This window comes from Puma concolor, chromosome F2 (assembly GCF_028749965.1).
Source record: "Puma concolor isolate L17-30 chromosome F2, mPumCon1.1.hap2, whole genome shotgun sequence".
Lineage (NCBI taxonomy): Eukaryota > Metazoa > Chordata > Mammalia > Carnivora > Felidae > Puma > Puma concolor.
Genome location: NC_141684.1, coordinates 66,972,980 through 66,994,869, shown reverse-complemented (window position 1 = coordinate 66,994,869; position 21,890 = coordinate 66,972,980). Strand labels below are relative to the sequence as shown.

Here is a 21,890-nt window from a genome sequence, read left to right as displayed (position 1 = left end):
CTAGCACAATTTCTTGATATTTCTATAGAATGGAAATAATCCAAGTAAGAGATGAAGGAATGGAATTAGAGCAACAGCCTTATGCCGGCTGAGAAATTTACTGCAGATTTCAATGCGGGGAGTGAGGGAGGCAGGAGACTTTTCACTGGGTGATGGAAGAAAAGGCAACACCACTAAGGAAAAAAAAAAAATTGAAAGGTAGGTCCAAGTTCGGAAAAAGAGAAGATGCATTTAAGGTACTGACAGAAGAGTCCTATGGAAATACCTAAAAGCAGATGAAAATATGGCTCTGCAAGAGACTGTGTAAGCATTTCCACTTCCTGAGTAAAGAGGTCAAGTTGTGTTAACAGATAAAATCACCTGTATAGGTAGTTCTAAAGGAGGGGGAAAAAGTCTCAGAATGTTGGGTCAACTCCTTAAGGATGCAATGAACATCATAAAACAAAACCAAAGTGAAATGAGGAATGCCAAGTCAGCTTGTACACAGATGCTTTATTATGGATGTTAATAGTCAATATTGTATGCAAGATTCTCTTACAATGGAAAGTTTTCCCATACATCAAAAAACTCAATTTAGTCAGGGTAATTGCTGTATTAATGTGAAAACCTTACAACAAAATGCAATATTATATATGTGTAGTCAGTTTCCATGCAAGTATGGCTGCTACATGTATGTCTGGCATTTTTATAAATACTGAAAGAAATTCAAATGAACACAACAGTATAAAGGTGATGTAAGATGCCTGACACGTTTAAAATTAAAAATCTTCTTGCAAAAAGCAACAAAGCAGTTAACTAAAGGATTCAACCAATACCAACCCAAATACGTCCTATGTCCGTCCAATAAGCCCAAGCTTATCTGCAATATATTACACTTGGGATACTTTAATGCTCAAGAAAAATTATGCTTTAAAAAAATATAGCTCTTCCAAGATATTATACTTTGGTGACTGGAGACTATGTACATCCAAACCAGCTAAGGGCTATGGGCTACATTAAAACAAACAAACAAACAAAAACCATTATGTGCTATTAGTTCAAAGTAACTGAAATAGAAATGATCCAGTATGATTTTGCTACAATCATTGGTTTTTATAAAGTGATATTTCTGTGAGAAGTTCACTAATTAGGAAGCAATCAACATACTTAACAAACACACTAAGAAGATTCAAATTGGTTCATCTATTTGTTATCAACAAGGCATAATCTTAGTAGCATACATTTTCTTCACTTCTCACTACATATAATATGCAAAAATGAGCAAGTGGATTTAAATAGCTTAAAACCCTTTTAGGTCTACTGTTCAAGAGCTAGGAATTCAAATACTTAGTATTACCATTTCTATTAACATAAAAACATCAGAAAATCTTAAGCTGTCTTTGTTTTAAGGCATAGTATTTTGGCATTTGCAAGAATTTGCCTGGTAATGGTTGATTCCACTAAGTTAACTTGAGAACTTGCCATCATTTGCTTTTTACCTTTTCACACAGTGCAAGTGGTGGTGGCTCTTTCCTTCTCTCATAGCAGCAAGCCGATTCTGCTATTTTCTATAGCAGCATACTTCAGGAGTGGAGAGGGAGAGAGTGTGTCAATTATAAATAATTACAACTACAGTGTACAATTCTATTTGCCTGTCAGTGTTTAAGTTGACAGCACACCATTATATGTCTCAAAAAAAGTACATAAAATCTCTACACAAAAGCAAATAAAGACATTCTTTCAAAAAAGAAATAAGTGCAAACACCTAAAACAGGCAACTGAAGCAACTGTTGTAACCTGTAGAGAAACACAAAACATTTATAAAAGGACAAAATATTTTTATAAATAAAAGGTAATGTTCTCTACTTCTGAAACACTGAGTAAATATAATAAACTTCTAAGTGCAGACTGTTTTTAGGGACCAAAGTACCATATTATTTGTTTAAACAAAACGCAAAATTTTCAAACACATATACAAATCACCAGATTAATTTATATGACCCCCCCATATAATTTAAAAAGAAAATATTAAATTATTATTTAGTAAATTTTTAGAACTATTTTATAACCAACATGATTTAAAGGGCATAGTGCAATATTTAGGTAGATGTGACATACAGTAAAGATACTGTATTCTTTGCAGCTATAACTTACTACTATTTCATACTTAAAAGTCAAAATTGTTTTTTACTATGTTAGCTGTAAATAACAGGAAACAACGTTGGCTTCTAGACACCCTGTATAGGTATAAATATCTACATTTAAGCTTTAAAAATGAAAATAAATTATAAAAAGACTTCTTTCCAATTTACAAAGTCTTCTTGCGCCTACATACTGTACAATACATTCAACAAAACTCTTCTGAGATTTATGAAGAAAATACTGACTCTTTACTAATAAGGAAAAAAACCATTTTCAATGCTTTTTGTTTTTAGTACTATGCTCAAATAAATACATTTAACACTGTAGTTAATTTTATTGTTTTTGAAAAATACCAAAAATTAGTAGTGCAACTTTCTCTCCTTTTCAATTTTTTTTTCCATTGTATTTCTTTGTAAATGATAGCCTAAGGAAATTGGCACATAGGCAAAAGTACTTCATAAAACCATGTGTGCTTCTCATACACAGACTAATGCAGAAGTCATACATACTCATAAACCTATCTGTAAAAAACTGCAGCATCAAGAGAGTAACAACATGTATCTTGTGAAGAAAATATGTGAGAATTTTAGGATATCTGTAACATTCTAATATGGTTTACCCATCTCGTTCTTTAAAAAGAATTTTAAAAAATCTCATCTCTTAAAAAATAAACTATGAAATTACCTACCCCTTACTTAAGTGGCTGGGCTTTCTGCCTGCCCAATATGAAAAATGATGTAAACCGTTTTAGTGCTGTATTAAAACTTTAAAAACAATTACTTGACAAAAATTTCATTGCAACCTAATTTAGTAAAGAATATAGTAAGAGAGTGGGGCATTTCATCAATTTTAATAACAATTACAGTATGAGAGCTCTTGAAGTGCTGCTGGCAGCTGTATAAGTACTCAAATATCTTCTTGCTTGTTCAGTCATGATAAGTTGGTCTTCTGTCTTCCCATAAACCACTGTTTCCCATTCACAATTTGACTGTGAAGGAAATATCAATAGCGATGTGAAAATTACTAAAATAACTATTCCACTTCACAATTACACTTTTAAAAGTCAATTATTTCAACTGACTGGATTTAATGATAAGTAATCACTGTAAACATGTTTTGACAATGGCATTGTGATTCTTTTTATTAAACAGTGTTTTAAAAATACATACCGAAATATTTACAGCCAATTTTTTTAAGTCCATGTTTTTATTTTCTTAAGTCCATGTTTTTTAGCTATCTATATTGTTTATAGACCTGTGGAGGCAGTTTGAAAGGTTTCTACCCACGACTCCCCCCAAATCAAATCAGTCTTAACATGGAAAGAAATGTCAGTCTTTATTGCTTCAAAATTTTGCAAAAGATTCAAAGAGAGGATGCAATGTCAAAAAATGAGCTGAGAACGCTTTGTTTTGCAAATTAGGAAATATGTTCATAACAGAAGATCAAGTTTGTTTCATTGGTTTTCTTCTATTATAAAGATTACTACATTATAGGTATGGCCTGCTATATATATTTTTTCCTGAAAAGTTCTATGTTACACACTGGGAAATCAAATCATTTTAAATGGATTGAGAGAATGTGCTTCATGGCTCTTTGAAGAGTGGCAGCTAAGGACTGAGACGAGGTGGCCACATTCGATTGCCAAGTATGTTTTCAAGGACTGCTTAAATGTCAGAATGCTAGGGCTGCAGTCACTGTGGTATAAAGAAGAGAACTTCCTCCTCAATGAACTCTCAAATTATCTGGGTTGAATTCTTAAGATAACGTAGTAAAAAAACTTTCCAGGCTTCATTTACAGCAACATAATGGCTGCACAGCAACAGAAAAAAGAATTTTGTTTTACAACTTCTGAGCCAAAAAGTTGACTGGAAACAATTATACGAACAAAATCAAGCTGAAACTGCTTCCAACCACTTACCCTTTCAAGATAACAATTAGGGATATACATATTTGTTACAGGAGAAGAAATGCCAGAAGGAAACTTAGATATCTTTATTTTAAAAATTAAATAGTGCTGGGGTGCGTGGGTGGCTCAGTTGGTTAAGCGTCCAGTTTCGGCCAGGTCATGATCTCATGGTTCGTGAGTTCAAGCCCTGCGTCGGGCTCTGTGCTGACAGCTCAGAGCCTGGAGCCTGCTTTGGATTCTGTGTCTCCCTCTCTCTCTGCTCCTCTCCTACTCACGCTCTGTCTCTCCTTCTCAAAAAATGAATAAACATTAAAAAAAATTTTTTAATAAAAAAATTAAAATTAAAATTAAATAGTACTTAAGAAATCAACAGAAGAGACTCTGGCTACAACTCCAATTATTTAGTTTATATGTGTCCTGATGAAGGAGTCTCTCAAAAACGCAAATCTAGTTTGAGTGACAAAATAATGGTGAATGTTTAGTTACTACTATAGTCAATTTTGCATTTAAAAAGAAAAAGTATAATTTGTGATAAGTCCAAAGTGATAATTGAATAAACAACAACAAAAATCACTAAGAGAAACTTATAAATTCATACCTGAAGATTCTTTTCCAATGTGACAACTTTAGAAGTGTTAGGGTTTGGTTTCTTTTTATTAAGTGTATATGTTTTGTTGGTTGAATTTAGATCTTGTTTTTCAGGAGTCAAGTTGCACCTATTGTCATGTATTTCCAATAATGGTATCATTAATAAAGATGTTGTAAATATATTTTCTGACTAAGAGAGAAAAAAGAAAAAGGAAAATAATTCAAAAATGGAGACAAATATAGGGACTACTGAGTAAGTGGTAGTGGAAGCCCTGCTCATTTCCCTCCAAGAAAGCTTTTGGCTCCAATAAAATTTCTAGTAATGTAGTAAAATTAAATATTTCAGAAATTAGCCCAAGAAAAATACTGAAATTTAAAGTTTTCAGAACTACCATTTTTTGACATTATACATAAGTGAGTGAACTCTTCTCAAAACAAATATAAAAGACAAGGAAGTAAATAAAATATTCTCTACAGTTAATAGTTTCTCTCTGAATTAAGCAGAATAATAAATACTAAAAGAAACTCTCTATGAATCTCTAAGAAACAAGAACCACTAAGACTTCAAGCCACCATCTTAACAAAAAAAAAGTCTTTACAAACCTGCATGTCTGAAATGTCTTCAGTCAATAGTTGAGTCCCTGGTTCTTCTTTTTCCCAATTATCTAAGACCAGTGATTTTCTGACTTTCTTTACAGAAGCTGTATGCTAGAATGAATAATTTACAATAGAAACATTATGGTAAAGTCACTTTTGTTTTTAAAATCAAGACTTTTATTAACAATAATACTAAAAGATTACCTCCTGTTTGCAGCTTTTGTAACCAGGTTCATCTTCCTCTTTGAGGAATATGTCTGTTCCAGTTTCTTCTTTTAAAACTTCCCGAATATCTTCTTCCAAGAAGGCAAGTGGCTGTGACTAAATTGTTTTTAAAAGGGTTAAAAAGTCTTTTATAGCAATTCCCTTTTTTCCCCATATATAGAAACCAATCTTTTATACTTTTTAATTATTGGCATTATTTTCACCCAGTCCCTATAGATACATAAGCTGAATGAATTTAACTAATCAGTTTTATGGCAAAACTAATACTGCACATTGCAAGCACTGAATGAAGTGTGGCACTTTCTTTATTCCAGGCTACTAAACAAAAATCTTCTTGGGGAATCTACTGTAGCTCCTGCTTCAATCAGGATCCCCAGAATTAAACTGATGAGAGATAATTTCCCAAATATTTTTATATAAAAATAAGAAATACAGAACAAATTGGGAGGGACCACACTAGCTCTTATTCTACTTTCATTGTAATTATTATATAGCATGTAATTACTAGTTAACACATTTTTCTTACCACTAAATGTGTAAGCTACTTAAGAGCAGTGAGCACATCTTTTTCATCTTTGTATATACTTTTGTACACCTAGCCTTAGTCTTAGGAGCTGAGACGGTGTTCAAGAAGCAGTGTGGGTGTGTATGTCTATGCGTATATTGGAAAGAAACCTGAGTGTGTGCTGAATAGTGAAATAGTCTCAAAATATTATTTATCTAGCTTTCTATCAAATAGCTAAGCAAAAATTTGTTTAATTATATCAAACACCTTCCATAACCAAGATCTGCTTTAAAAAAAATAAGTAATCAAAGTGCCACCAAATAAAGAACAAACTGACAGCACAGAATGACCAGCAGTCAACAAAGCTAGAGAGAATAACATTCATATATAAATGATATTTCAAAGCACTTACAGAAACTTTAAAAATGGAAATAGAATTTTTTTTTAATGTTTATTTTATTTTTGGGAGAGAGACACACACACAGCGAGAGCAGAGGAGGGGCAGAGAAAGAGGGAGACACAGGATCCGAAGCACGCTCCAGATTTTGAGCTGTCAGCACAGAGCCTGAGGTGGGGCTTAAACTCAAACCAAGAGATCATGACCTGAGCCAAAGTCAGATGCTTAACCGCTTAACCAGCTGAGCCACCCAGGCGCCCCCAGAAATAGAATTTTTAAAGTGCTCTCACCTACACCCTGAGATATGAAAGAATTATGTCAGTATTCTTATGCATTGCTCTACGAGTTTTTGTTTTAAGGATTACATTTCACAAATAATATAGATTAGGTGCTCTTAAAAAAAATCTATAATTTCTTTTTCCCTCATAAGAATACAAATGTCCTAGAGAAGTGACTAAGACATAGGTGAATTCATTCGCTACCATGAATTATTCTCTTAATTGTCCTGTGACAAAGAAAAGAATTACTGTATTTAATATTTCCTAAGTTTGATACTACCAAAATTTAGATTTATATTTAAAGGACTTCCAGAGTTTTTAGTCTTTTGAGTGATTTTCAATGAACATTAGAAGAATCAATGTTTATTAAGAAAGCAACAGATACTTAAGGTGTACCTGATTAAAATTCCAGAGCCATCTCGAAGAAGTGCATATGACTCATAAGATACATTAGAAAAATAAATGGTTAGCATATAGTAGGTACTCAGTAAATAACAACTGGAGAAGGAGGAGGAAGAATGAAAAGTCAACTTGCTGTAAACAAATGTATGAGCATATGGATATTTTAGAAATTGTAATTACTAAATCATTACTTTCTTTTCATCTTAAATTGTTGACAAAAATCATCTGTTTTGCCAATGGATAAATTCTTCCCAAACGAGAACAAAGTGACAGGGACTTTAGGTCACTTAAAACCTAATTACTCATGCACTATTACTTTTTTTAATGTTTATTTATTTATTTTGAGAAACAGAGAGACACAGACAGAGCACACACGCAAGCGGGAGAGGGGCAGAGAGAGAGGAGAAAGAAATCCAAGCAGGTCCATACTGTCAGCGCAGAGCCCAATGCGGGGCTCAAACCCGGGAAACTAAGATCATGATCTGAGCTGAAATCAAGAGCCTGACATTTAACCAACTGGGCCACCCAGGCGCTCTCTCATGTACTATTACTAAAATAACAATTTTATTCAATTTATATGTTGACCAAATGGCCCTGAAGCACTGTAGAATTCTTATGCCTTCAGATCATTATTTATTTGTCTAACTTCCAATTAGGCTACACACTCCTATGAAGGCAGACACCATACCTGACAGGTTCAACATTACATCCCCAGAGCCTAGTCCAGTGCCTGGCACCTATTTATTAGGGACTAAATTATTTGTTGAATTAATGATGAATTTTAAAATGAATAGGGGCGCCTGGGTGGCTCATTCGGTTAAGCGGCCGACTTCGGCTCAGGTCATGATCTCGCGGTCCGTGAGTTCGAGCCCCGCGTCAGGCTCTGTGCTGACAGCTCAGAGCCTGGAGTCTGTTTCAGATTCTGTGTCTCCCTCTCTCTCTGACCCTCCCCCGTTCATGCTCTGTCTCTCTCTGTCTCAAAAATAAATAAACGTTAAAAAAAAAATTAAAAAAAAATAAATAGAAAAACATAACTAAAGTTTCCTAGAAGTGACCAATATTTTAAAAATAGTTTATTTCTAATGAACCTAATTTGTCAGAAATCTGTTATCTGTCTGGAATTAAAATGCCCATAACTCATCTAACATACTTTCCAGTTGATAATATATATGCAAAAGCACAGATTATACTTCCCACCTCCATTTATGAACTACTATTGTTACCACTATTATTAAAATAATAATAGCAACTAAGTAAATACTACTTGAAACTTAGCACCAACCGCTTTATTTCTACTATCTTTTTTATCTTCAGAAATAACCTCTGAGATGCGGGTTGAATAGAAAACTGAGCCTGATCAGAGTCATAAGTATTATCAGCAAAGTGCTTATGTATATCAAAATATTAAAATTATTTTATTCTACTGCAGGTAACCACCACAGAAACTACTAAAATGTGGGTTTTAATATTAAGGGTTCAACTGACACTTGATTTGCTTTCTCTAGATGATATAATAGTAAAAAAAAAAAAAAAAAAAGTACAAATTCAAAACAAGCCAAGCAAAGGTTTAGTTACAAGGAAAAAGATTCACACAACAAATTCTAACTTATAAATCAAGAAATCACATTTTATCAATTTCTGTGCACATCTTTTTTAAAATGTAAAGATTCAAAGATAAATATCAAAATTTGTGTTTTATTAAAATTAGGAAAATTCTTAAGATTAAAAAGAGTATACATACCACAATTTTAAGAGGTCCATATTTTTTCTCTTGAGCAGCAAGCGCATTCTTAAAAGGAGTAGGAGTTCTTGGTGTGGTACCCAATATAGATCTTCTAATAGTAGGTGTTCTAAACCTAGCCAATCATTTAGATATTTGTATTATAGTCAAAGTTTGATTTTAGAAGAGTTAAGGAAGGCAAAGCCATGATAAAAGCATTACACTAAATTTTTCTTGCATATACACATGCTTTATTTAAACATTCCAGGAGTATTCTAAAGTATGCTTGCCTAAACTAATTCTTACTGCAATCAATCATCTTAAAATAGAAAAGGAACAAATGTAAAAAAGTACTAAAAATGTTGTTTGCTTCATATCAAAGTTTTCCACTATGTTTACCTTGTTTCACTAGGGATAAAATATGAGGTTATGATCTTTTTTTTCAATTCTAAGTCCTATATGAATAGGGATTAGGGTATTTGTATAAGTGGACAAAAAGTTAACCTATTTTTTTAAAAACAGGATCATTTTTATTACACATTTTTAAGTAAGCTCTGTGCCCGACACAGGGTTTGAACTGATGACTCCAAGATCAAGAGTCACAAGCTTCACCAATTGATCCAGCCAGAAACCCCACTAATCTAGTCTTAAAATTGTGCTTCCCATTTTCTTTAACACAATTATTTAATACTACTTACCCTACATTTTCCTTTTGATCTTTGGGGGTTGTTTCCTTATGAAGAGGAGTAGTAATGAGAACTTTCTGCCCACAAATAGGGGTTGATGTAAATGAAGGATTTTCTATATTAATTTGTTCATTTCCAGGGCATGTGTTGAAAAACTAAAAAAGGAAGAGAGTTTAAAGACAATTTCTAGAACATTAATTTCCCTACACAAATATTACACTGATAGGATTTTCAAAGATATTTTCAAATGTAAGATATTTCTCCATTCCTTTTAGAATAGAATTATCAATAATATTTCATCTACATTCCACTCCATGAAAATTAAGCTCCATGAGGGCAGGAATTTTTATTTTGTTCATCACTGCCTCCTCAGCTCTTTTAAGTGTTTAGCACATAATAGGCATTCAAGAAATAGTTGTTTAAAAAATATTCAAAAGTTACAAAACACCATACAACAATTTAAAAACAGTGTATTATTAAATAGGAATCTACAGAAACTGTTAAGTAAAACAGATTCATACAACAGTGTAACTGGAAAAATTTTATTATTTTATTAATAAGTGTCTTTATTAATCTTAAGTGTCCTTTTCCATGAGAATACTTTGAATTCAGAAAATAATAATCATGCTTTGCTGATAATACAGCTGTCTAGAAAATTTGCTTACCTAAAATACAACTCTCAGAACTTTGGAGTAGCCAGAATTGGTATCAAGAATTCATTTTCCAAATGACACAATTTACTCACTGAATCTTAACTTACATACAACCATGAAATACTATTTTTGTAGCCAACAGAATAGAAGCAGTGGTAGGAAGAAGTGGAAATTACTTTAAGGCTACTTATAACTGAAATGAATTCTAGCTCTATCACTTCTGGCTCCTAATATTTACAATACTTAACCCTGAGATTAGCAGTCAAACCCTCTCAAAACTCTGCAATGATGCCCATGAGTTATGGGATAAAATTCAAGCTCTTTGGTATGGGATACTAGGTCTTTCTTATCATTACTCAACCTTCTCAGCTACTTTCCACCTTAGAATTTATACTTCAACAAAAATTGCTAGTGTTCAAAACTCCAAAAATAGAAAATTGCTGGTGTGCCCAACCCCATTTCACCTTCCTCAGGATGCTTTGTGACTCTAAGAGCTGGGGTGATGTTGGGAAATGCAACTCTTCAAACTGTAGTCTATGTCAATTGCATCCCCTGAAGCATAGGGGGTTTAATTTTCAGAGAACACAGTTTTTGTATACAGCCAGATCCTCCTAATTTTCCCAGCATCAAAATACATTTTCTTTTTTTTTTTTTTTTTTTTTTTATTTTTGGGACAGAGAGCATGAACGGGGGAGGGGCAGAGAGAGAGGGAGACACAGAATCGGAAACAGGCTCCAGGCTCAGAGCCGTCAGCCCAGAGCCTGACGCGGGGCTCGAACTCACGGACCGCGAGATCGTGACCTGGCTGAAGTCGGACGCTTAACCGACTGCGCCACCCAGGCGCCCCTCAAAATACACTTTCAATAATATCTCAGCATCCTCCAAGTTTATTTGACCATTAAACTTCCTTCTTTTCCTGTAAAACTTTTTAACCTCTATCAAGACACTTTCAGCAAACATCAGCTCCATCCTCTTACTGACTGTGGACAAACTGCTTAACTTCTGAATTTCATTCCACCTCCCTTCTAAGGTTTTTTGCAAGAGGATTAACTGAGATGCTGTAAGAAAAGTGTTTAGCACACAGCCTCGAACACAGTATTCATTAAGAAAGATAGTATTATAAAATAAGAGATACAGTTTGCCCTGTATCTCTTATAAATTGCTGCTGCCCAGGGACATAACTACAGGAGAAAGCAGATAGTTCCTGACATGCCTAGAAAACCTTCAGACACATGAAATTCTTCCAGTGAGCAGTCATCTATGAATATACACTTGATACCTGTTGAACAGTTAATCAGGAAACAATCTCAGTCTCAGCTCTGCCATCAGGTAACTTTGGGCAAACCATTTTACCTTTCTGGGCCTATTTCCTGATGAATCCTATAAAGATGTGCAACTACTTACCTAAAACATCCCTTTTAGCTCTAAAAATTTTAAGATACTGTAAAGTAACTACTATACTTTATGAGATACATTCTGATCTACCAGAGCTCAGCACTCTCATGTACACATTTAAATACCTTATCCGTTTTTATCGAAGCAACAAACTGCTAGTAAGAATATTAAACATCTAATGTAGGGGCGCCTGGGTGGCGCAGTCGGTTAAGCGTCCAACTTCAGCCAGGTCACGATCTCGCGGTCCGTGAGTTCGAGCCCCGCGTCAGGCTCTGGGCTAATGGCTCAGAGCCTGGAGCCTGTTTCCGATTCTGTGTCTCCCTCTCTCTCTGCCCCTCCCCCGTTCATGCTCTGTCTCTCTCTGTCCCCAAAATAAATAAACGTTGAAAAAAAAATTAAAAAAAAAAAAAAAAAAAACATCTAATGTAATCGAGCTCATCAACATTTGGAAACATAAACAAACACAACACTACTACCTGTGAAGGAGAAAATGGTAGTGTTTTCACCGGTGTGTGTTTTAGTGCTGTATTACCACCATCATTGAAGGAGCCATCGCTATGTTCGCTGCCTGGGGACTGACCCACTCGCATTCTTCTCTTCTTTCTGAGGATGGTTGGTGGAGTGCTAAACTTGGCCACATTTGGGGATGTTACAGGAACAGCCTCACTGTCTGTACTGTTACAACTGTTTTTTTTCCCTTCAAGTACAAGACTGACATTAAACTGACATCCCATGGCTCCTTCATTGTGTTGAATTCGCATTAGTTTGACAGGGGTAGACTTGACAGGAGAAGCAGCAGCATCAGAAAGATCAAAACTGGTAACATCACTCCATGCTACAGGATCCTGCAATAAAATAAATCCTTAAGTTAATGTTATAAACTAGTTAAATCTGACATTGAACACAGAAAGATGACTTTCACAAAGTTATTCATTTCTATTAGGAGAAACAGGCTTTCCTTGTTCTTTTTTTTTTTTTAAGACCATTTGAAAGGAACAGATTATGGTTTCACTACACTCCAGTTTGGAACATCCTAATAATATTTCATCCAATTCAGTAGCTGAGGAATACTGCCAAAGTATTTTAAATAAAAAGAATAAATTATTTTAAGTTACTATCAAAGAGTACAATTCTTCATAAAACTGTGCACTCTACTCTGTATCAGAAAAATACTATCAAATTCTATAAAGTCATTTGGAAATGTGTATAGAACATCTTCAAAATGGCCATACACTTTGATCCAGAAATTCAATCTAACCTAAGGAAATAATCATGATTTTATACAAAAATTTACATAAGATGCTCTGCAATTTTCAATACTAAAAAATTGGATACCACCTAAATGTTCAATAACAGTACACTGAGTAAATAAATTTTGTTACATTCATATGAAAGGATAAAATTAAAGTTTAAAAAACAGTTAAGAAAACAAAGACATGCTCATGATATAATGTCAAAAAAATCCACAAACATAATACGTAAGAGTACGTTTCAGTTTAAAAATATATGCATATATGTATGTTTTATATGTATAGAACACAGCCTGAAAGAAAATACTTGAAATTATTAACTCTGGGCTTATGAGGATTTTTCTTCTTTACAGTTTCCTCTAGTTTCCAACTCTAATATACTTGTACAACTTGTACAATAAAAAACAAATTGGTAACTTTTAAAAATTTTAGACAAACTACATACTTGAGATATAGATACAATTTTTTATGCCAAAAGCCACTGCAAAAAATCAAAACAAAATTAAGCATGACATATAAAGGAATGCTTAAAATAAAACTGGTCAGTGTCCCTTAAACTAAGTTTCTGAACATGAAACCATGTAGCTAAAATTGAGCTTTTTATAATCTCACAATTTCAAACTTACAGATTCAATAAGTTCTAGAGTCTCTGCAAATTCTGGGATGGTCTGTAGAGAGGACAGCACAGCATTTGCCTCTACGGCCAGGAACTTTGTGGGTGAATTCTGCTGAGCAGACAGAGTTTGATTTTCATCCATACTGTAAAACTCACTAGTGTGCTCCTCGAGGCTATTTAGAGTATTAGACATGCTATCATCCATGAGGAAACTACCAGACCAGCTAGAAAAGCTTCCAGGTTGCTAAAAGTACAAAAGAAATGTGAATATTATTTGTCATTCTCAACCTAAGCATAAATTTGGATTTTAAGTATGAGTTTTTTCTAGAATAACACACTTCACAACATTTCAGCTAAAAATATAGCAGCAAATATACTGTCTTTCCTCAAAATGGATGTAAACATTTTTTTCATTAAACCTCTTGACTCTATTTCTTTTCTCTATTTTTTTAAATGTATAATGTCATGGTAAGATAAAATTAGCATGTGTATACAACATAAAGTTCAAACTCCCAGAATCTGTCCTCTCTCTACCTTTCACACTTCATCTCCCAACATTTCCACTCACAAGCCCTCCTTTTATGAACTATCAAATACCCAACTACACTTGTTGCAATTCCCTCATGAGTTAGTCTTTTACCCTAGAGTGTCTTTGCACATACTGCTGCTCCCTTTATCTAGAATGCTCTCCAACACAGACCAAGGAAAACTTGTATTCTTCATTTAAGATACACCTCAAATACTGGAAAGTACTCCATCTGATCATCCACTTTTACCTGTTTCACTTATAATAATGTTCCAGTTCACCTACTTTGCTAGAATATAATCATTGTCTTTCAACACTGCACTCAAATAGAATTTCTTCTAGGAACCCTTCTCTGACTACTCAATCCTTAGATACCTCTCTTATGTGTTCCCATAAAACTTTGTGACTTATCACACTATATCCTATTTCTTGTCTGTGTCCTCATTGTGGAGTAAATCTTTTGAAGTCAGAGACTGTGTCCTATTTATCTCTCTAAAGAGGTACACTAGGCAATCTTTTGAGCTTAGTTTCCTAGGATCTCATAATAAAAAATGAAAAGAGACCTTGAAGAATCATGGTTAAGAAACAATATGTAATTTGAAAGTTGTTAAGAGTGGATCCTAAGGGGCACCTGGTGGCTCAGTTGGTTAAGTGTCTGACTCTTGATTTTGGCTCAGGTCATGATCCCATGGTTCATGGGATCGAGGCCCGCATTGGGATTCTCTATCTCCCCCTCTCTCTGCCTCTCCCCTATTCATGCTGTCTCTCTCTCTCAAAATACATAAAAAAACAAACAAACAAACAAAAAGAGTGGATCCTAAGAGTTCTCATTACAAGAAAAAAATATTTTTCCCTTTTTCTTTTTCAATATAGTTTTGTACCTGTATCGGATGACAGATGTTAACCACACTATTGTGGTAATCCTTTCACAATATACATCAAATCATTATGCTGCACATCTTAGACATACAGTGTTGTATGTCAATTATATCTTAACAAAACTAGGGGAAAAATATGTAAAATAATAGCTCTGTCCAACAGAACTCTCAGAGGTGATGACAATGTTTTTGCATCTGAAACTGCTCAATATGAGAGCCACTAGCCATATGAGGAATCAAATGTGACTAGTGCAACTGAGGAACTCAATTATTAAATTTTATTTAAAATTAAATGGGGCTAGTAGCTACCATATTTTAGAGAGTACATTGCCCTGTCCATAGGAAGTACTAAAAAAATGGTACCTATTACTTTAAAAAAAAAATTACTAGACTGTGCTAGATATTCATAATAACAAAATGTTAAGTTTCAAGTTAAGTAAGGTGAAAAAAGTTTTCAACATTGTTACAAAGTAAGTTCCACCTGTTTTAAAATTTCTCCAAAATAAAAGAAATTAAAGCAATCTTATTTTATTAGCACAGCCAACTTCTGAGTTTATGGTCACTTTCTGGAGATAGCTTCCAAACCGTAAGCATTTCAATTAAGTTTGGAGGTGGGAAAAAGATTCCAAAGGTGACTAGGCCCAGTGGAAAAACCACAGGGCTACCTTCAGACACACCTGAAAAATGAATTTCTAACAACAAACCACAAACTTCAGAGTTAATAATAAGGATTACCAAGAATACATAAAACATATCTAACAATGCTCCAACATAATGGATACCCAGTAAATGACAATAATTACTATCACATAATTTTTAATAATAAATACTTTTACATACATACTTTATGTGTATAGACTAATTCACTGGGTGTAACAACTTCCCTCTAGAATCTAGAATCTCCAACCAGATCTTTTTCAACGTTTATTTATTTTTGGGACAGAGAGAGAGACAGAGCATGAACGGGCGAGGGGCAGAGAGAGAGGGAGACACAGAATCGGAAACAGGCTCCAGGCTCTGAGCCATCAGCCTAGAGCCCAACGCGGGGCTCAAACTCACGGACCGCGAGATCGTGACCTGGCTGAAGTCGGACGCTTAACCGACTACGCCACCCAGGCGCCCCTCCAACCAGATCTTTATAAGAGTGATATTTAAATAAACAAGTTCTAAAAAATTAATATCTTTCTTCATTTTAAATGCCATTTCTTTTAGCTAGTTATATCTTCCTGTTAAATTAAAAATGGGCGTGCCTGGGTGGCTTAGTTGGTTGAACATCCGACTTTTGATTTCAGCTCAGGTAATGATCTCACAGTCGTGGGATCAAGCCTGTGTCCAGCTCCACGCTGAGAGTGGAACTTATTTGAGATTCTCTCTCTCCTCTCCCTTTGCCCCTTTCCCACCCACATGCTTTCTTTCTCTCTCTCTCAAAAAAATAAAATAAAATAAAATAAATAATAATAGTAATAATGGTAGACTCAAAAAAAATCAAAAATGGTTTAAACATGATATAATTATCTAGAAACGTGGACTCTCTTAAAAAAACCAAAATTAACTTTAAAATAAGTGCACTTTAGGTCTTCCTATTTGCCCATGGTTTTTGCAGTTTCAAAACAAAAACTATGCTTCCTATGGCATATATCTTGTCCATTAGTTAACAAATGTGATTTTTATTAATACTGTTTTAAATGGTGTAAAGACATCACCAGTTGCCTCCTAACACTATTTCAAGATCTCAGGTAATTCTATTTAGCAATTTTATATTAGTTCCTAGTCACCTTAAATGGACAGTCCCCTCATTAAGCCCCAAACCAAGAATAACCTTTTTCTAAATGTAAAAAGTCTCAGGATATTAAACTTTTAAAACTGTCATTTAAGTATAATTTTTTTTTTCTTTTAATCCATCAAGCATAGCCTAGTTTAGCTAGGATGATTACCATTTATCCTAATTTAATACTCCTAATTGTTCTCACCAACCAAATCCCAGACAAGAGTTTGCACATGTAGTAACCAAAACCCAACATCCATATAAAAATTTCTTTAAAGAACATAAAATTTAAGTATTCCCTTTCCCTATATTTTTTAAGTTATTATTTTTTTTCCAAATTACCGAATTTGTATTCTTAATATAGTAAATAGGAAAAAATGTTCAAGGACAGAATAAAAGTAATTTTGAAGCACATAAATCTCTACATGTCTATTAAGTTCTTTATTTTTTAAACTTTTTTCTATTAAAGCCATCATTACAAGGAATGTCTAAAATAAAAGCAAAGACTAATCTAAACCACACATTTTACAAATATATAGACATATATTTTTATATATATACATATACACATATGTATAGATATATAATCATACCTTAAGTCTGCTTGACATTTATGACTCAAAAAGCATCTTAGTACAGAACACTGTAAAATACGTTCAAAGAGCTGTATATCAAAATCAGGCAACCTCAAAGTTGCAAATTAAAAAAACTATTTTTAGTCTGTATTAAAATCTGAAGTCATACTGAATAGGCTTTCTGTGTTAGTATATGAAAGTCAATGCTGATGAAAACTACAAGAGCACAAAAAGACTTCTAACAAGGTCTAAACACTTAAGCTTATTTCTTACCGATGAAACTCGCTTTCTTCTAACTTCATTCTCAGCTGACATAAGAAGCAACTCAAGTTCCTTTATTTTTTTTTCCTTATCTGGATCTTCATCAATGAAGGGTGGCTAAAATAAGTTAAGTAAAATAGAAAGACTATTTAAATAATGCCTTTATTATTATTATTGTTGTTGTTCTAATTTTTATTTTCTTTTATGCAACATAAAATCTATTTTCTCTAATAAAGCTTAATTCAAGTAAATCCCAAATGCTCAATATCACAATCCTTCTGGTATCTAAAGAGATGCTTTTTTTTTCCTTCCCCTCCCCCATGGTCTTCTGTTAAGTTTCGCAAGATCCACACATGAGTGAAAACATATGGTATCTTTCTCTGTATGACTCATTTCACTTAGCATAACACTCTCCAGTTTCACCCACGTTGCTACAAAAGGCCATATTTCATTCTTTCTCATTGCCATGTAGTATTCCATTGTGTATATAAACCACAATTTCTTTATCCATTCATCAGTTGATGGACATTTAGGCTCTTTCCATAATTTGGCTATTGTTGAAAGTGCTGCTATGAACATTGGGGTACAAGTGCCCCTAGCATCAGTACTCCTGTATCCCTTGGGTAAATTCCTAGCAGTGCTATTGCTGGGTTATAGGGTAGGTCTATTTTTAATTTTCTGAGGAACCTCCACACTGCTTTCCAGAGCGGCTGCACCAGTTTGCCTTCCCACCAACAGCGCAAGAGGGTTCCCGTTTCTCCACATCCTTGCCAGCATCTATAGTCTCCTGATTTGTTCATTTTAGCCACTCTTACTGGTATCTGAGTGTGGTTTTGATTTGTATTTCCCTGATGAGGAGTGACATTGAACATCTTTTCATGTGCCTATTGGCCATCTGGATGTCTTCTTTAGAGCAGTGTCTATTCATGTTTTCTGCCCATTTCTTCACTGGATTATTTGTTTTTCGGGTGTGGAGTTTGGTGAGTTCTTTACAGATTTTGGATACTGGCCCTTTGTCCGATAGGGAGGGAGCCAAAACATAAGAGACTCTTAAAAACTGAGAACAAACTGAGGGTTGCTGGGGGTGGGAGGGAGGGGAGGGTGGGTGAGGGGTATTGAGGAGGGAATCTGTTGGGATAGGCACTGGATGTTGCCTGGAAACCAATTTGACAATAAATTTCATATTAAAAAATAATAAAATAAGAAATAAAAAATCAGAAATGCTAGCAAATATTTTCAATTTAACAGAAATGATTTGGGAAATTTATTATTTTAAGTAATCTCTACCCTGGGATCATGAGTCACATGCTTTACTGACTGAGTCAGCCAGGAGCCCCCAGAATTGGGAAATTAAAAAAAAAAAAGGTCATTAAAAAACTTATATCATCTATCTTCTACCCAGTTTATCAAAACATATATCCATGGGAATGCAAGCTGGTGCAGCCACTCTGGAAAACAGTATGGAGGTTCCTCAAAAAACTAAAAATAGAACTACCCTATGACCCAGCAATTGCACTACTAGGCATTTATCCAAAGGATACAGGTGTGCTGTTTTGAAGGGACACATGCACCCCCAAATTTATAGCAGCACTATCAGCAATGGCCAAAGTATGGAAAGAGCCCAAATGTCTATTGATGGATGAATGGATAAAGAAGATATGGGGTGTGTGTGTGTGTGTGTGTGTGTACACACACACACACACACACACACACACACACACACACACACCATGGAGTATATGGAGTATTACTCAGCAATCAAAAAGAATGAAATCTTGCCATTTGCCACTACGTGGATGGAACTGGAGGGTATTATGCTAAGTGAAATTAGTCAGTTGGAGAAAGACAAAAATCATATGACTTCACTCATATGAGGACTTTAAGAGACGAAACAGATGAACATAAGGGAAGGGAAACAAAAATAATATAAAAACAGGGAGGGGGACAAAACAGAAGAGACTCATAAATATGGAGAACAAACAGGGTTGCTGGAGGGGTTGTGGAAGGGGGAATGGGCTAAATGGGTAAGGGGCATTAAGGAATCTACTCCTGAAATCATTGTTGCACTATATGTTAACTAATTTGGATGTAAATTTAAAAAAAAAACAAAATTTGAAAAACAAAAGAAACAAACAAAAAATATGTCCATTCACAACCTAATGCTTTACGTTGGAAGAATGAAAGGAATACCTTACTGGTGCTGTCAACCACCTTACATTTGTATAGCTTATATTTTTCAAACTCACAAAAGTTTCTCCTTTAGTGTAATAATACTCAAAGTAAATAAAACAGATAGTATTGTTTTCATCCTAATTTTATGGATGAGGAAATAGGCACTATTAGAACTTTAAAAACAAAAAATTTTTTTTTTAATTTATTTATTTTTGAGAGACTGAGAGAGACAGAGCCCAAGTGGGGGAGGGGCAGAGAGAGGATGAGACACAGAATCCAAAGCAGGCTCCAGGCTCTGAGCTGTCAGCACAGAACCCGACATGGGGCTCGAACCCACAAACAGTGAGATCATGACCTGAGCCAAAGTTGGACACTTAACCAACTGAGCCACCCAGGCACCCCAGAACTTTCAAATATATGTTTGAAAGTGTGGGGTTTTTTTTTTCCTTTCTTTTTTTTTTGTTACAAATAAAAAATTACCTGAATAAAGGCAGAAGTCGTCTGAACGTGTTCTACGCAATTGCCTTCAGGTGACACATACTGATAGCCTGGGATCTAAAATGGAATTAAAACATTAGTATCATACATAGAATACCATATAAATTTTTTAAATCTGAGGCAGAGCATAAAAACTCTTGACAAATATCGACAATAGAAACTCATGAAGTATCTCTGTTAACTTTGAATATTCATTCATATAATAGTTTCTAACAGCTACATTTTTGTTCTTAGAATCTACTAACGAAAAGTCGTAACTCTTAGGAAAGCTGTATCTTCTCCTGGATGAAATATGAGAATTACTTGGCCTATATTTATCAGCCAATCAGTCCATCTATTATCTACACTACCCACCAAATTATTATTTTTTTTAATCTCCTCTTAGAAGGATTGCTCTATCTCCTGGAGAAAACAAAGTAATTGCGTTCTTTCTTATCTTTCAGAGGAAGGGGTTAGTCCATACAAAGCACTCACAAGAACAGACATTAAAGCAGGTTTTTCAATATTCTTATCTCCTACTCCTACTCCCCATGACAATCTCTGTGTGAAAGATATGAAGCTTCTTCTACTACTTGTCTCAGAGAATGTCATAATCACTCATGTGCTTTTTAATACTCTGACAACAGACTAAGAATTATTTTCTTTCTTTTCTAAAGCATCTGTAATAAGAATTTCGAAGTTTCATGCAAATTTAGTGTGCAATGGTGGAATGAAATATAAGAGAAGGTATTTTTAAAAACCTAAATATGTAATGAATAAAAACATAAAATTGTTCATCTTCTATAATGGCCTACCTAAATCACTATCTGCTGCAAAATCACAAAAATAACTTCTAACAAAGAATTTAATTTTCACAATACTTGGTTTGTATCAGTTATCATTAAACTTCCAATGAATTAGAAACTTATCTTTCTCAAACTTTTCATTTAAATCTGTAACAGCATTTCAAACCAATCCATTTTTTTCTTTCAAATCCAAATTAGAATCATCTTTTTAGTAGTTTGAGTTGAATTATGAATACATAATTCTTCCAAGAATTATTAAAAGTACAATAAGCCATTCTTAAAGCACAAGAAATACTCTTATTTTCCAATATATTTTGATGGAGACTGTTAAATACTCTCCTGGCCCCAGATAATTTTTAAAACTGTTTCTATGAGTTAAAGCAATAAATGTAAATGATAACCTAAGAGCAGAATGTTTCAGTTTATGCTGCTGAAATCTAGGACTCTAAAGAAAAATGTAAAGAAACAAACAATAAAAACCTTAAGGTACTGTGAATATCAGCAGGTAACTGTACTGTCTTCATATGTTTTCCTATTTGTAAATTAAGATGTCATACTTTTTTAAATTCTTTTAAAATTATGTGCAAAAGCATGCACATTTAATGAAGTACATTCAAATGAAATCTGTGCATACTAAGCAGACTTTTAACACCAAAATTTTATCTTTTGGTAGACACTATTAAGTCCTGATTTAATCTTTACCTTTTATGTGACGAAAACCAAGAATTGTTCAACATAAAAAATTGTATGACAGACAGGCAGAGAAATGTAAAACAAACCTTATGAAAACTTCTAAACTAATGTCTTGCAGATAAGAAAATGCACTGTAAATAAAAGAGCTTGCCCTATTATGAAGTTGGGCAATCTCTACTCTAATAAACCTGTCTAAACAAAGAATGACATCACTTAGTTGACTGGTTACTAGGGAGAAAGGCAAAGTTGAGTGTCATCAAAGAACCAATTAATTATTTACCACACCTCCCAAAATGATGAATGAATTTTGACTATTTTCTTCTTAAGATCATTTTATAGACACTTATCTCTTAGAGATAAGTAATACTACAATTACATAAAATATTTTTAAAAAGGAA

General features: G+C 34.0%; 1 protein-coding gene across 3 annotated transcripts in view; it reads right to left on the bottom strand.

Moving 5' to 3' along the window:
* Positions 1-472: 472 nt before the first annotated feature.
* The window catches only part of MYBL1 (MYB proto-oncogene like 1), a 45,182-nt gene continuing 23,764 nt past the window's right edge, over positions 473-21,890 (bottom strand). The window contains exons 7-16 of one of the 3 annotated variants that reach the window (XM_086695875.1): positions 19,997-20,071; positions 17,357-17,461; positions 13,350-13,583; positions 11,950-12,318; positions 9,438-9,580; positions 8,761-8,875; positions 5,417-5,533; positions 5,219-5,323; positions 4,626-4,805; positions 473-3,109 (exon numbers count right to left, since the gene is read on the bottom strand). In XM_086695875.1, coding sequence (XP_086552001.1) covers positions 2,981-3,109; positions 4,626-4,805; positions 5,219-5,323; positions 5,417-5,533; positions 8,761-8,875; positions 9,438-9,580; positions 11,950-12,318; positions 13,350-13,583; positions 17,357-17,461; positions 19,997-20,071 — 1,572 coding nt within the window. In that variant the 3' untranslated portion in view covers positions 473-2,980. The remainder of the gene's footprint in view (positions 3,110-4,625; positions 4,806-5,218; positions 5,324-5,416; positions 5,534-8,760; positions 8,876-9,437; positions 9,581-11,949; positions 12,319-13,349; positions 13,584-17,356; positions 17,462-19,996; positions 20,072-21,890) is intronic. The other 2 variants (XM_086695878.1, XM_086695877.1) reach the window with 2 other exon arrangements.